This window comes from Nomascus leucogenys, chromosome 8 (genome assembly GCF_006542625.1).
Source record: "Nomascus leucogenys isolate Asia chromosome 8, Asia_NLE_v1, whole genome shotgun sequence".
Classification (NCBI taxonomy): domain Eukaryota; kingdom Metazoa; phylum Chordata; class Mammalia; order Primates; family Hylobatidae; genus Nomascus; species Nomascus leucogenys.
Genome location: NC_044388.1, coordinates 48,929,532 through 48,945,212, shown reverse-complemented (window position 1 = coordinate 48,945,212; position 15,681 = coordinate 48,929,532). Strand labels below are relative to the sequence as shown.

The 15,681-nt window shown below is 39.8% G+C and overlaps 1 protein-coding gene across 7 annotated transcripts in view; it reads left to right on the top strand.

Annotated features, from left to right (window-relative positions):
• EXOC2 (exocyst complex component 2) overlaps positions 1–14,835 on the top strand; it is a 199,190-nt gene extending 184,355 nt beyond the window's left edge. For 3 of the 7 annotated variants that reach the window (XM_003272178.4, XM_030817223.1, XM_030817228.1), the window contains 4 exons: positions 940–1,062; positions 7,200–7,261; positions 9,391–9,450; positions 11,629–13,248. In XM_003272178.4, the coding sequence (XP_003272226.1) occupies positions 940–1,062; positions 7,200–7,261; positions 9,391–9,450; positions 11,629–11,722 (339 nt within the window). In that variant the 3' untranslated portion in view covers positions 11,723–13,248. Of the gene's footprint in view, positions 1–939; positions 1,063–7,199; positions 7,262–9,390; positions 9,451–11,628 lie in introns of all 7 variants that reach the window. The other 4 variants (XM_030817227.1, XM_030817229.1, XM_030817224.1 and 1 more) reach the window with 3 other exon arrangements.
• The last annotated feature ends 846 nt before the right edge of the window (positions 14,836–15,681 follow it).

Sequence of the window (15,681 nt, the reverse complement as noted above, 5' to 3'; positions counted from 1 at the left end):
TACGTTAGCATCCTATAACATTTGAGCCCAAAGTGCAAATTTAGGTGCTTGTTGCAAGCATTTCTTCGGTAGGTGGGCAGAACTGTGAGATCTGTGGGAATTGTAATGATGGTGCTGATTCCTAGTGAGGCAGCTTTTATTAATGTCCATTATCAATTGCCATGGGATTATAATGACTGAAAGTAGAATTTCATTCATAGTATTTACTATTTGCTACATAATCTTAAATTGCCAAAAATTTCCTTGGACACTCAAGTTATGTTTGGGTTAATCCAAATATTTAATGCTAAACCTCAATCTGAAAAAAGGAAAAGCTTAAAAAGAAAATATGATTTACTTTCATTTATGAATCAGGAGTCAGATGTTTCAGTAAATCTCCAAAGACAGTAACTCTCAGTTTGAAGGTCTCAAACTTTAAGGTTTGAAAATAATGTAAGTCAAATAAAAGGAAACACATATTTAGTGCAGTATGTGTAAAATTGTGTGGGGGGGCTTGTCCAATACAGAATGGGGTACCCCATATGAAATGGTGTTTGTCAGAGTTTAAGGAGAGTCTGACACGGTATTTTTTTTAATTGTGGTAAAATATTGACCCAGTATGTTTTTATTTCTGTAATTTCTTCTTTAGAGATGTTTCTTTCCAGTGAAAGGGGCAAGAGGAAAAAGAAGTGTTCAAAACAGTTTTTATTTTGTCAGCATCAGTAATGCCTTTCAAAAGTATATTTACCAATATTGTGTTTTTAAGAGAATTTTTGTTGTTAATCAGTCAATAGAATTTAAATATGTCTGTGTCTTCCTTTCATTTATAATTTTGGCCTTTTAAAAATGACTTAGAAGTCCTATTGATTTTCTTTTGTTTTGTTTTGAATGTTACTTTGTCTTTAACAAATTCAAGTCAAAAGGCCCCACAAAGCACCATGTCTTCCTATTTCAAACCAGGTGTTCACTGTTTCCAAAGAACTGGTCCCTCGGGTACTGTCCAAGGTGATAGAAGCAGTTTCTGAAGAGCTCAGTCGACTGATGCAGTGTGTCTCATCCTTCAGCAAAAATGGAGCTTTACAGGTGACAAAATCATTCAATTTCATATTGAACTTCTGTTGTTATTTAAAGCATATAAAATGTTTTTAGTCATCAATCTTATGATATGGATCTACTGATTGAAGAAGTTCATATTCTTTCTTGCATAAGCCATACGCACGAAGCATTGTCTACAAGTTTCAGAGTTTCTGTTTCTTTGCAGTAGAGCAAGACCTTAAAGACTTCTGCCAAATTATCTGAATGAGAATCCTTCAAAAGTTTTGTGACTTTTATTTTTATTTTCCAACTATCTTCATGACATTCCGTTCCACAGGAAATTTTTAACAACTTGCTTTTGATAAGTCTTTTGAAAGCATTCAGTGCAGTTTGCATAGAAACAACAAATAACTGTCTCTTTTGTTTAAATTACATAATTATAACTGCCATAAACACCAGTTGACTTTGGCATGCACATAACCAGCTGGTAGTTGCTGAGGCGTGCCTGCAGATGGAAGCGTGCACTTCTGCCCGGGAGCTCCTCATGTGATGGCTGGCAGCATGGTAATGAGTTTCAAAAAGCGGTGTCCTCCTTCTTCCAGTCATGGCTAAGGAAGCTCCTATCAGGCCAGCCCTCCACAGATAACAACTGTAAACTTAAATATCAAAAAATAAAATTTTTTTTTTAATTTTGAAAAAATCCCTGAAGACACCAGAGAACGACCATTGATGGGCAGATTCTAGAGGAAATGGCACCTGCGTGAATTTCTTATTTCTTATGGATTTTAACCTAAAGGCAGGTCCAGGAGTGCCTAAAACTCCAATACAAAACGTGCTTTCTGGCTCGAAAAACAGGCTTTGGAGCAGCCACAACTACAGGTAGGTGAGAGAGGTATCCCAGAGAGGAGTCTCTCCATATGCGTGGTCAGACTCCACTCCAGCCAGCCCAGCCAAGGCTAGAAGAACTGAAATAAGAATTGGACTACTGCCCAAGAGCCAAGAGTTATTAGTTTGAGTCCAGATAAGTTAATTGCTTGCTAAAACAAACAAAAAATCAACAGTCCTTAGAGATATATTACAGAATCCAGAGTCTCCACAGCATAACATTCACAATGTCCGGGATACAAATTTAATTGAATTAAAATTTAATTGAAATGCACAAACAACCAGGAAACATGACTCATTCCTAATACAAAAAATGATCACCTGAAGCCACCCTTAAGATGACCCAGGTATTGGAATTAGCAGACAAGGATTTTAACACAGCTGCATCCGATGATGTAAAGGAAACTGCGCTCCTCATAAATCAGTAGGTGGGAAATCTCGGCGGAGAAATAGAAACCCTAAAACAGGAACTAAATGGAATTTCTGGAATGGAAAAACACAGTAGATGAATTTTTAAAAATCTACTAGATGGTAATAATAGAATTTTTAAAGTCAGTTAACTTGTAAACCAATATAAATTATCCAGTATGAACAATGGAAATTATCCAGTATGAACAATAGAAATAAGGATAATTAGGGGAAAAAATAAGCGGAGCTCCCGACCCGTGGGACAATGTCACAATATCCAGCATGCACGTAATTAGATTTTCAAAAGTGTAAGAATGACCAGTCAGCCACATGAAAGGATGAACAACATCGTTAGTTAGCAGGGAAATGAAAATCAACACTACAATACAATGCCATTACACATCCATCAGGATAAAAATTAAAGACTGACTATACCAGATGTTGGCAAGAATGTGGTGGAACTAGAGCTCTCACACATCATTGAGGATGTGATATAGCAACTACTTCGGGAAAAGCTCTTGCACTTTCTTTTCAAACTAAACATACACATACGTACCCTATGACCCAGCTTTCGTATATGTTGTATAAATATGTTACAAAACATATAAGAATGTTCACCATGGGTTCGAGACACAAAACATATTGTAAGAATGTTCAGGCCGGGCGCGGTGGCTCATGCCTGTAATCCCAGCACTTTGGGAGGCCGAGGCGGGCAGATCACGAGGTCAGGAGATCGAGACCATCTTGGCTAACACAGTGAAACCCCGCCTCTACTAAAAATACAAAAAATTAGTTGGGCGCGGTGGTTGGCGCCTGTAGTCCCAGCTACTCGGGAGGCTGAGGCAGGAGAATGGCGTGAACCCCGGAGGTGGAGCTTGCAGTGAGCCAAGGTAGCGCCACTGCAGTCTGGCCTGGGCAAAAGAGCGAGACTCCATCTCAAAAAAAAAAAAAAAAAAAAAAAAAAAGAATGTTCACCATGGGTTCAAGAGGAGCCTGGGCAACATAGTAACACCTTGTCTCTACAAAAAAAAAATTGTTTTAATTATCCAAGTGTGGTGCTGTGTGCCTGTGGTCCCAGCTGTTTGGGAGGCTAAGGTGGGAGGCTTGCTTGAGCCCAGGAGTCGAGGCTGCAGTGAACTGTGATCGTGCTACTGCATCCAGACTGGGTGACAAGAGTGACACCCTTTCTCAAAAAAATAATTAAGAATGTTCGTAGTCACTTTATTCATAATCAAAAACTGAAAACCCAGGTGCCCATCAATACAGTAAATAAATACATTCATACAGTCAAATACTATTCCACATTAAAGAGAATAAATTACGATACAGCGCAGTGAATCCCAGGAGCATTATGCCGAATGAAGGAATCCTTACACAGACATATACTATGTAGTTTTCATTTACATGAAGTTCTAGAACAGATAAAATTTAACTGTGATGAAAAACTCAGAACAGTGGCTTCCTCTGGGTGGTGGGGGTTCCTAGGGTGGGGCCTTAGGGATCGTCACAGGGTGCTGGTTCTGTATTGTGATCTGGGTTTCCATCACAGGTGTATACATCAGTCAAAACTCATCAAATACCACACTTTGAGATTTGTCTGTTGTGTAGTATGTACATTCTAACTACAAAAAAGAAAAAACTGGTGCAAATAGTCCACTGTAGTTAATGATATACACACTGAAGTGGATCAGAGCTACCGGACTGAGTGACAGATGGAAGCCATGTGGTCATGTGAGGCTGTGTTATTGGGAGAGCCTGTGAGTAAACAGGCATTCACTGTAAAGTTCTTTCAAAGCCTCCATACATTTGAAATTTTTTCAAAATAAAATACATATTTGGGGAAAAAAAGAGCAGAGAGCACTTGTTAATTTGGTTAGGGGAAAATCTGTTAAAGAAGCTTCTGCTGTATTTCCATTTGCCACCAGTTTTCTCTGAAAATTGATTTATCAGATCTTTGATATTATAGTTTAAGTTGAAAGGTCGTGGTTATTATAATAGTTCCATCACAGGAGATGAGTAGTGTAAATTGTGTAATACTACAGATGAATTAACAGGCAGTTGCACTGGCTACTGTGGGCCTTGGCAGTCTTGGAATTTTAACAGGCATCTGTCCTCTCTACCCATTACCTCCGTAATCCATTTATCTGATGGCTAAACCACTCTCAACACCAGCAGGGAGAGGTTGGGAAGTGATCTCAGAATTAGCTGGAAAATTTTTTCACATACACATGTCCAGAAACTACTGGCCACCAAACTGTTCCAGCCTCCAGTTTTTGAGACCTCCTCGGGCCTGGACAGACATGTGTATTTTGAAAAAGGTCGTGAGTCCAAACTCCCCGCTTCACTCTCCCATTGAGAATGACTTGAGAGCTTCCTTCCTTGGAGCCATAACTCTAAGAGGGATAGCAGGTTAACCTTTGATAGGCAATTAGGTGCCAGACTCCAGAACTGTCCTGAGAGCTTGGTGAAAAGGGGAGTGACAGTTTGGTGATTTTGGCAGATCTTTTAGCATGATGTTTTCTGGATTACAATTTTGTAGGTATTATATAGCTAGCCACAGTTTTTATAATTGGCATAACTTACAGTTTAATTAAAACACGATATCTATCACCTTGATTAAAATTTCTACCAGAAGATTGGTTTTGTAGTAATTTAATCTTTCTCCTAAAATGGTCAGCTGAAAGTTCTACCTTTTTTCCTGGTAGGTCTGTTTTTACCTATACTAGAATATAAACAAAATAGAGACAGAAATTGTCATACTTCCTAGCATTTGTAACTTTCTAGTTATATACTGTTTTTCAGGCTTCTAAGGGACTGAAAAAATGAAACCAAACAATTGCCTTCCAAACAGAAAAAGGTCACTGAATATCCTGTGTCATATATATCTGCTTTTATCTAGATGGCTTACAGAATTTCTAATAAACTGTGAGGAGCTGTCTGTGTCTTTTGCCATTGTTTTATGTTTTGTCCACTCCTTGAGAATAAGGGATATTTCTTTTAAATGTTCTCCTGTGTGTCCCACTCACTGTGGCCACCTACTTCAGAAAATCAAGTTATCATCAGTGGGTCTGCTGGAGCTCCCAGGAAACTGACTTGTATGTCAGATCACACTTCTTCATGCTCACATAGAAGTGAAAGCTTAACTTTTTTCTCAAAACTTTTATGAAATATTTCATATAGCATACGATCTGTCTACAATAGAAAAAGAATATACAATTCAGTGATTTTTAGTATATTCAGAGAGCTGTCATCACCATAATCAATTTTAGAACATTTCATCCCAAAAGAAACGCCTGACCCATTAAGTCTAATCATCTGCCTCCCAAACAACCCTTTCCCCCTACAGACAACCACCAGTTGGCTTTCTATCTCTGATTTGTCTACTCTGAAAATTTCATATAAACAGAAACATGAAAATATTGACCCTTTGTGACTGGCTTCTTTCATGTAGCGTAATGTTTCAGGGTTCATCCATGTTGTGACATGTGCCAGTGCCTCGCTTCTTTTTACATATGAATAATATTCCACTTTAAATATGCCACATTTTATTTACCCATTTATCAGTTGATGGGCATTTTTTCCCCACCCTTGATTAATATGCAGAATGCTTCTGTGAACACTCCTGTACAAGTTCTTGTTTGGACATCTGTTTTCATGTCTCGTGCATGCATACCAAGGAGTGGAATTGCTAGGTCATATGGTTACTCTATACTTAATCTTCTGAGGAACTGCCAGACTGTTCTCCAAAGTGGCAGACATTCCTACCAGCAATTTTTGAGGGTTCCAATTTCTCTACATTCTCACCAGTATTTGTTATTGTCTGTTTCTTATTGATTATAGCCATCCTAATGGGTGTGAAGTGATACCTCATTCTGTGGGTCGTCTTTTCACATCCTGGATGCTGTCTTTTGTAGCACTGGATTTTTAATTTTGATGAAGTACAATTTTATCTGTTGTTGTTTATACTTTTGGCATGATTTCTAAGAAGGGTTTCCTAGCCTAAGGTCATAAAGATTTACACTAGGTTTCTTCTGATAATTTCATAATTTTATCCCTTACATTTAGATCTGTGATTTGTGTTAATTTTTGTGTTAAGGATTCAACTTCATTCTTCTGCATGTGGATATCCAGTTGCCCTAGCACCATTTGTTGAAGAGACTGTTCTTTCCCCACTGAGTGGTCTTGGCACCCTTGTTGAATAGCAGTTGATCATAAATATGAGGGTATACAATATTTAAATATATTTTAGCTTTGTAGTATGTTTGAAGTCAGAAAGTGTGAGGCCTTTAAATGTGTTACTCTTTTTTAAGATTGTTTTGGCTGTTCTGAGTGCCTTGCATTTCCTTATGAATTTTAGAATCAGCTTGCCAATTTCCATTAAGGAAAAAAAAAAGCAGCTGTGATTTTAATAGAGACTGCATTGAATCCATAGAGCATAGTTTAGTTTTTGAGATTAAGGCAGTGTGCCTGGAAGGGCATAGGTGTCAGGAAGCATGCCAAGCCACATCCTTACCTCTGTGGGGCATGGGCCCTTTCAGGGCAGTGTTTCAGTGTCTTTCCTCTTACAAGACTAAAAGAAAAATTAGTGGTTAGAGAGTAAATACAGATGGCTGGAAAATCATGACACAGTTTGTACTTTTCATAGTGAGATATCTAGTTCCCTGCCCTCACAAAGTCATCGTTGACTACAAGTTAATTTTCAGTCAACGAACATTTTGTGGTAGCAAATTTCTTCAGACTGTTTTAGAAACTCTACTCATGACTGGCAGTCACCATGGTGGTATTACGCCAACCCCATCCTATGATGAGCAGGCTGGAGACCCCTCACCTCAGTACTTGTTTATATTTGATAATATATATTTTCCTATTGTCACTTTTTTTCTCGTTTTCAGGCGAGACTTGAAATCTGTGCTTTGAGGGACACTGTGGCTGTTTACCTGACACCCGAAAGCAAGTAAGTGGCAGTGTTCTTTAGTTCTGAGTGCTCTATTAAAAATAAAGGTTGTCTTACTAGTCAGTTCTGTCCTCTGTAAAGATGACTGATTAGAGCACATGCTCATGAATTTGTGATGTGATAAAGTTTATATCAAGGCCACTTTGTAACACAATGTAAAGGAAAGGGGTTTAATATAATTTTTTTATTTACTACTGACAAATCTTAGTCTTATAATACAGCAGAGTATGACATACTTCTTAAAGCAAAAGAGGATTAAGAACTGAGTCTTAGTCTATTCATAGCAGACTCTGAAGGACAGCTCGAGTGCTGTAAATATCAGTATAAGAGGAAGCCTTGTGGTTTCTCTGCAAAATTTTGTAGTGGAAATTTGATGATAATTTTTAGCTGTTTTGAATGAAAGTCAGGATTTCCTACCATTGAAATATCAGTAGGTGAAGTGAAGCAGAACTACTGTTTGCAAAATTGTTTACTACATGGGCAACATTACCTAGGAAATACTGGGTTATATTGTTGAGGTGCCCGAGAAGCCAAGTAGTATATGCAAATGAAATGTTTGAGGACACTGTAATATGCTTACTCATTCATTTCCAGCATCTGATAACATGGCTTGCTATCATTCTTACTGTCAGCTTTGCAACTGAAAAGACTTTTTCCACTTTTTCCTAACAAATGAAGTTAGCCTTTCATTCCCGTCGGTCACAGCTCACCAGCAGCCATTTTTAGCGGGCCCCCATGTTCATTGTTTAGCCACACCTTTTCCCAGCCATCGTTTGTCTGCACAACATGCTAACAGGATGGAAAGCACCCAGCCCATGTTGGATGTGTGCGCACTTCATGTAAATGCCTACTCTTTCTTCCTGCTTCGTTTTACAGAGTATAAGGTACTCATCTATAGAGGAAGATTAAAATATTCTAGGCAAGCTTTTGAGGGGGTTAAATGAGAAAATGTGCCAAATCACTTTTTAATTTTCAATACCCTGCCAATAATACATAGTATGTTTATCATTATCTATCTTCATACTGTCAAAACAATTCCATCACATTTCTTTCAATCAAAAAGAGGTTCATAAGAAACAAGCTGATGGTGGAGGTAGCAGCAGTGCCTTCCACACCAGGAAAGAGCCCGCTGAATGTGGGAAGGGACCTGAGTGCACCAAGCCACCTGTCCCACATCCCACCGCGCCCTCCCGGGAGCAGCTGGAGATGCCCAGCACCAGGTTTTATGACTCTGTTGGAACTTTTCAGTCTTTCTCTGTTGCTGTGACACTTGCCCCTGATTTGAGGAATATTGCTCAGAAACGTATTTCCTGGTAGATTGAGGAGGATGTTTTTACAATATAAAAGCAACGACCCCCTAAAGTCAAGAATAATTACATTTCTTCACCTTAACCAATCATAAGAGATAAAAGTTAAGAACTGTTCCTTTGTGAATGGTACAGGTTATTACCAGACAGTATCCCCTATGATGCTTTTCATTTGGTTTGGTAATTTTTCTAATACTTTCTCCTTGTAAAAGCTAAATATCCCAAAGTTATCTTTTTAAAATTCTTTCCTTTTACCTTCTTCATGTAAAGAAATTATGTTGAATTTTTAAAGCATCTATATAGCTCTCCGTTTTTCTACAAGTTTTAAGTAGACTGTATTTAATTATTACAAGACATTGGCCGTAGATCAGGCCCTGTGCATGCCAAATACTGTCAACACCCCACTGTGTGTCATCTTTCAAAAGGTCATCCCCATTTCTTAGAGTAACTGGTAAGAAAGGAAAGAAACTATCTCCAGTTGTTTTGAAAAGACTCCTTTTAAATTATACATGTTCACATTAAGCTGTCCTCTATCACAGGTAGCATCCTTTCAAAGATCTGTTTTCCCTTTAGCTTTTCAAGTTACGTTTCATTTCCTATTTGAGTTTTTCTGACCCTGCTGCTACAAAGCCTCCACCTGGTAGCTACACCTTCGCTTTTACTTTTACTTTTTCTGTTGTTTTTCACTTTTACTTTTTCTCGTATTTCCTTGCTTCACTGGCTTTTATTGGCTTCTCAATAATTAAGGGATGCTTAAGAATTTGTCAGCAGTTCTCCTATGCAAGGCTTCAACTTCAGTGTGGCTGTTTGTTTGTGTTCCAGGTCAAGTTTTAAGCAGGCTTTGGAAGCCCTGCCCCAGCTTTCCAGTGGAGCAGATAAAAAGTAAGTCCTGTGTGCTGTTCTGTGCTCAACAAGGTTCTGTTACCTAAAGTACCTTTTAAAAAGTAATAATGATTTGGATTCTAGGAAGAGCAGAATCCAAATAATCAGAATAAGCCAGATGTACCTACTTAATAGCGTTAGTAGGTTACGTCTCGTCACCTGTAACTTGCATGTCTTCCGAGTGACAGAATAAGGTAAGACCTTTCTTCTGGGTTTAGGAACATTTAGAAGTTGGCTGTCGTTTCAAGTGACTGGTACAGAAAAGGTCTTAAGAAAGCTACCTATGACTTACTCAGTAAACTCTATTAGTAGCATACGTAAGAAGTAATGGAAAAAGACAGCATAGTAAAACGCAGGAGTCAGTGATTTTATCTTTGAGTAACTCAGGAGTATTTATTTTGTGTTCTATAAAATATAAAATGTTAAGAGTAGATGTGCACATATGGCATAATAAAGTTTCATATATACATATATATTTCATTAGACCACACTGATGATCTCAACCTGAACTTTACTACTCATAGAACAGGAAACGGACCTAAGAGAAAATTTAGGCCAGGTAAATTTCATAAATGCCCAGGCTTCCCCCAGCAGAGGCAGTCTTCATTCCTTCACCACCCCCTCTGCACGTGGCTGCCGGACCCATGGACAGGCACATGTGGTGCACTGACTGTGAAATGCTGGCACCGTGAATGCAGTGCAGACTCAGTGCAGGGCGGAGCACATGGGCTGGGCGATGGGGGGAAGCTGTCACATGGCATCAACGCACAGAGCGGGCAGCAGACCAGCCCTTCCACCATCAGTATCCCCCAACGCGCGTGTCCCACTTGGGCGCGTGGCGGCTGTGCAGACAGTGCCTGCACTGTCAGCCCTTTCTTCCATTTTCCTGCTGCTGCTTTCTCTCACTAGCTTCCAGCCTTTATTTGAATTGGTTCCAAACCCTGTTCATTTCTTTAAAACAATCACTGCTACGTTTCATATGTGGAACAGGGCTCAAAAGGTAGTGTGTCATAGTGTGTCAAGAACAATACACACCCTGAAATAGCCCCAGGTCAAGACTATATTTTAGGTTTGCTGTGGAGATAGTATTCTAATATTGAACATTGTTAAACCGTGAAATAATCTCTTGACCTCAGTACTGTTAAACCCAGTTCTTGGTTGCTTCATCCAAACCAGGAAAACTCTAAAATCCTTTCTAGCTTTAAAATTAGATGACTAGGGCCAGGCGCAGTGGCTCACGCCTGTAATCCCAGCACTTTGGGAGGCTGAGGTGGTGGATCATGACTTCAGGAAATCAAGACCATCCTGGGCCAACATGGTAAAACCCCGTCTCTACTAAAAATACAAAAATTAGCCAGGCGTGGTGGCGGGCACCTGTAGTTGCAGCTACTCAGGAGGCTGAGGCAGGAGAATTGCTTGAACCTGGGAGGTGAAGGTTGCAGTGAGCTGAAATTGCACCACTGCACTCCAGCCTGGGTGACAAGGGCAAAACTCCATCTCAAAAAAAAAAGAAAAAGAAAATTTAGATGACTATCGGATCAGTTGGGGAAACAGATTGAGGTATCAGGTAGCAAAGCGACTTGCCTAGTGGAATTAGCCGTAACCCTGCATCCCCTGGTGGTTAACTCACTGCTTTCGCTCCTCACTGTCTAATATCTGTTAAACATAAAATGCAAAATGGGAGGAAGGGAAAGTCAGCAGTGGCTGCTGGGGGATGGGGTTAGGGAAGAGGCTGACTAGAGAGGCAGGGGAGAGGGTGCAGCCATGCCACGTGCTGTAGCCTGTTACACTCCAGTATGGCTTTGCCAACGTTCATAGAACCATCTAACAAAAAGTGAATTTGAAGGTGTGTAAATTATTTTAGAGTTGAATTTCTAAAAAAGAATAGGCCCAAACATCAGTCTGTATTAGGGAGGAATCTAATTAATCTTGGGAGGGGATAGAAAGGGGATGTTTCTATACAAACATAAATACGTGTATCAGTATATCCTATTTGACCAACTTCTTTGATTGATGTGTTTCTTTTGCTGAGTTAAGGATCCACAGATAGAACCTTTCAGCTGCCTTCCCGACACAGCAAGCACAGGCAGAGCCAGGCACTGGCTCCCCTGGTGTTTTCTTGTGTTGCTAGGGCCACCCCATCTGTCAGGCTGTAAGACAAGTGTCTCCTTCCTGCAGGTTACTGGAAGAGCTCCTGAACAAGTTTAAGAGTGGCATGCACTTGCAGCTCACCTGTTTCCAAGCAGCTTCTTCAACCATGATGAAAACATAAGTATCTGCCAAGTCCAGGAAAATAACAAGTAATAAGACTGTTCACTTTCTAAGTACCCTAAAGGTATTTGGTGTATTAAACACTGGGTTTGCCATTTTTCTCCCTCTGACTTCGAAAAGTGTTGGCATACATTTCAACTAAAATGACCTCATTTGAAATGCCCAAGAAGTATTTGTTTTGCCATTCTTTCTTACTAGATCAGATCCTGTATGACTTTAAAATACATTTTAAAATATATTTTGCATCTCAGCAGAAGGTTGAGTGCTGCGGGAAGAGCTGCTTCTGCAGGGAGTGTTCTGGAATGGCGTGGCACATATTGAAGCATTTCTCAGTGTCCCGTTCACGGAAGCGCAGGCAGCTCCCATGACACATGGAGAGACTGATTGATAAGAGGAGATTTGGAAAGTTATATGTAGACATCTTTGGAGCTCTTACTGTCCTAAACTGTACAGCTGTGCTTAAAACCCTTATTTCATATAAATGGCCTTAAGTTTTCTAATTCAAGCAGGTTTTTGGAAAAATTTGTGGTCTCCATTAAAATACATATTACTGGGGTAGATTATTTGTGGTCCAGGTGTCTGATTTAACTTTGCATTTTGCTGTCTGATTTTTATTTTTCACAGGACTAAGCACTAGCTTTCATTCTCACTCACTCTTAATTTGATGTGTGTCACTTCCCATCCATGTGTTGCAGTCCGACGCCCTGTGTGTTATCTGTGATGGAGTGTGAACGTGTTACGGGTACTGTGTTACACTCACAGGTGTTGGCGGGGCAGTCGCAGGCTTCAGGGTCCCCTAAAGGAAAGGCCAGGCTCCGCGTAGACGGCCAACTCCCTGCCCACCGCTGCCCGCTCCTTCAGCAGGTGACTTTGTCTCTGCCACTTCTTACCTGCTGAGGGACCTTGTTGAGTAGCTGGAAGAATGTTGCTGTCACACAGTCTCTTCTCTCAAACTTCAGGACGCTCCTTGGTCACCAGGCAGTGGGAGCTGTAGACCAGGCGTGTGCAGTTGCCCCACATTCACTGCTGACTGGCTTTACTGGAATAGGTTCAGGTCACCGTGACTTCTCTCACAGTCAGCTGCCCATCCAACTCCATCATACCGTTGCATCTGAAAACTGAGGAATTCTCTCTTTGTAGTCGGCTTGTCAGGGTTTTCAAATTTTTCTATGGTTATTTTAAAATCCCTTTTTTTAAATGCTAAAATTAATGTCCTCATTAATGTAAGTAACTTTAGAGCACAGTGTAGCCATGTACAGTTTCCATTATTTAAAATAAATGATGTGTCGGTTCATTTGGTGTATGGGGGGACATGATAGTAACTGGAAATGAAAGTTTAATCTTTTACAAATGCACTTGATAAAGCTGTTAAGAATTGTCTTTCCTAAGTATGTTAACTGTTGTATCTAACTCAACTGTGAGCTAAATTTAAAAACTGCAATCATGAATGTTTGTGTTATTTTAAATATCTAGTATAGCACATTCAGCCAATAAAGAATCTGCCTTTAATGTAAGTTGTAATTTGCTTGACATTTTTCCCTAAGTGTCTTTATTTGAACATTTTCATTTGCTATATAACTTTTTATATTTCTACTGTTAACACTCAAAATACTTACATTCTGGTTAACCCTGTATTGGTAACCACATTGTCAGAAACCATTTGTCAGGTCCTGCTAATTCTGTTTGCTGGGGACTTACCACGTGCGAGGCACACCATGAAGTGCCCTGTTTAATCCTCACAACAGCCTATGATACATGTGGGCTAGCTTACCGCCATGTCCATTTAGCAGAGGAAGGAGTCAGGGCTTAGAGAGGTTGGTGACTTCTCTCAGACTGCAAGGCGGTAAGTAGCAGGACTCAGGTTCACACTCTGGCTCCGTATGTCCTTGACGTCACCACTGCTCAGCTCTTCCTTCCAGCGGAACAGGCTGACGTCCGTCCACCCAGGTCACAGCTCAGAGAAAGTTCATCAATTCCAGAGGCTAATAAAACAGTAGCAACACGGAAACCCGTAGTGCTTTTATGGCTCAGAGTGGAAGGTAAAGGCCTAAAAACCCCATACCCAAGTGAGGGAGTTCAAGGGCTACTATTGCAACAAGTCAGGGGGACTTCTTGGAAGAAAGGGGGATTTCAAGAGCCACTCGAGTTACAGGACCCTGGTTTAGTGGGTAAGAGGAGATGGATGAATATAAGTTAGATGAAAGCTGAGAGATAAACCAGGACCCGGAGCAAGTTAAACGAGGCAGCTGAGAAAACAAATTAGGGAGGTTCAAGGTACTTTAACGCTCTGGTGGCATTTGGTTTTTAGCACATCCATGTTCTTTGTGGGTCAGCATGGCTTCATGTGAGTTAGCTAAGTTGGCCTCACTTGAAATGGTAAAGAGCTATTAGAAATCACTTGGTTTTTTACTAAGACTTTCTATATCAGTGTACCACGAAAGTGGCATGTTCTAGAAATGATTTGGGCATTGCAAAACAAGCATCATTGCCTTAGGCCCAGCACACTGACTCATTCTCCTGTCTCTGTCATCTTTGCATATAGATTTTGTTAAAGGGAAGAAATAGAAAAGATTGTATTTTTATTCTGGATTTGGTACAAGGCGGTGGTGTGTATTTCTGTTTTGATCACGTGCTATGGAATATTCAGCTATTAGTTTCATAAGAGTGTTGTGTAATATGTTTTCAGAAAAGTTACAAATTTTAACTAGTTTTTAAATCAAGATTAGGTTTCTAAAATAAAGTCACATATTTTATGTAATATTCATAAAATAACTATGCATAGAGTAAACTTGCATACATTTTTGTCACTAAACATTTATCTGTTGGTTCTATTGTAAAGATTTTCATATAGATTTGTGAACTGCTCTGAAAGATATATTTACTATATCACTCCTCAATTAGAGTAGCAGCCATAATTATTTTAGCTTTGCTTTAAACACAGTTGCATATTACTCTGTACTAGGGCCATTATGCTTTCTGTATGCTGATCTCATGTCATTTCTGCCCCTGCACAGGAGGATTTATTACACTGAGGTTTATTACATGTATTACTGGAAGCCTTTTTGTACCTGGCCAGGTTAGAAATATGTAACAATAAACATCTTACGGACAAGACCTGGGTCTTTGGGTAACTTGTTTGCAGTTTGGCTAATGAAAGGCAGTAGGGTATCAGAGTGTCTTTCTCCCATCTCGGCACAGAAAATCCTCGACAAAGTGGGCAGTTAAGCTTGTCTTGTGCCTTCAACTGTGTTTTACCATGACTGGAACCCACTGGTTTTGTTCTTGTGGTCACTGTTGATATTTTCATGGTTATCATTATTATCTCTTCACATGTTTAAAAAAAGATTCTTGTACCACCTTCCTACAAACCCTCTAGCCAGACACAAATCCCTGAGAACCAAGACCACTGCCTGAATTCTAACTGCCAAGGAAGGCCCCAAAAGAACTCATCACAGAGTAAGAGGAAAACCTGAAAAGAATGGGGTCATGGGGTCACAGAAATCAAGGGAAGGGCAACTATTATAATAAGAATAAAGAGATTGTCAGCAAGGTCAAATGGTGCAGATGTCAAAAGGGTAAGTACTGAGAAATGGTCGCTAAACTTAGCATTTAGAAAACCAGAAATGACCAAGTAGAGTGATAAGGAAGGAATCAGAGAAACATAATACTGTGAACCCATTCTCTTAACTCACGAGAACTAACCTCCTCCTTAAAGATCAGAGTATCCTGGCCTCAAGGACAAAAATAAAACTATTTTTTAAAGATCTATTCTCTGCTTCCTTTTTTAATAAATTATCTTCCCTGGGTGCCTGATCAATTCTTGCTGCCCCTGCTTCTTTGCCTATTGGGCTGTCTTATAAAATATTTATACCCAGCCCTCTCTTTTCTCCTGCTTGCTAAGTTTTTCTACCTAGACAATACAGGCTCCTGAAACCAGGCCTCGCCTGGGTGGATACAGAT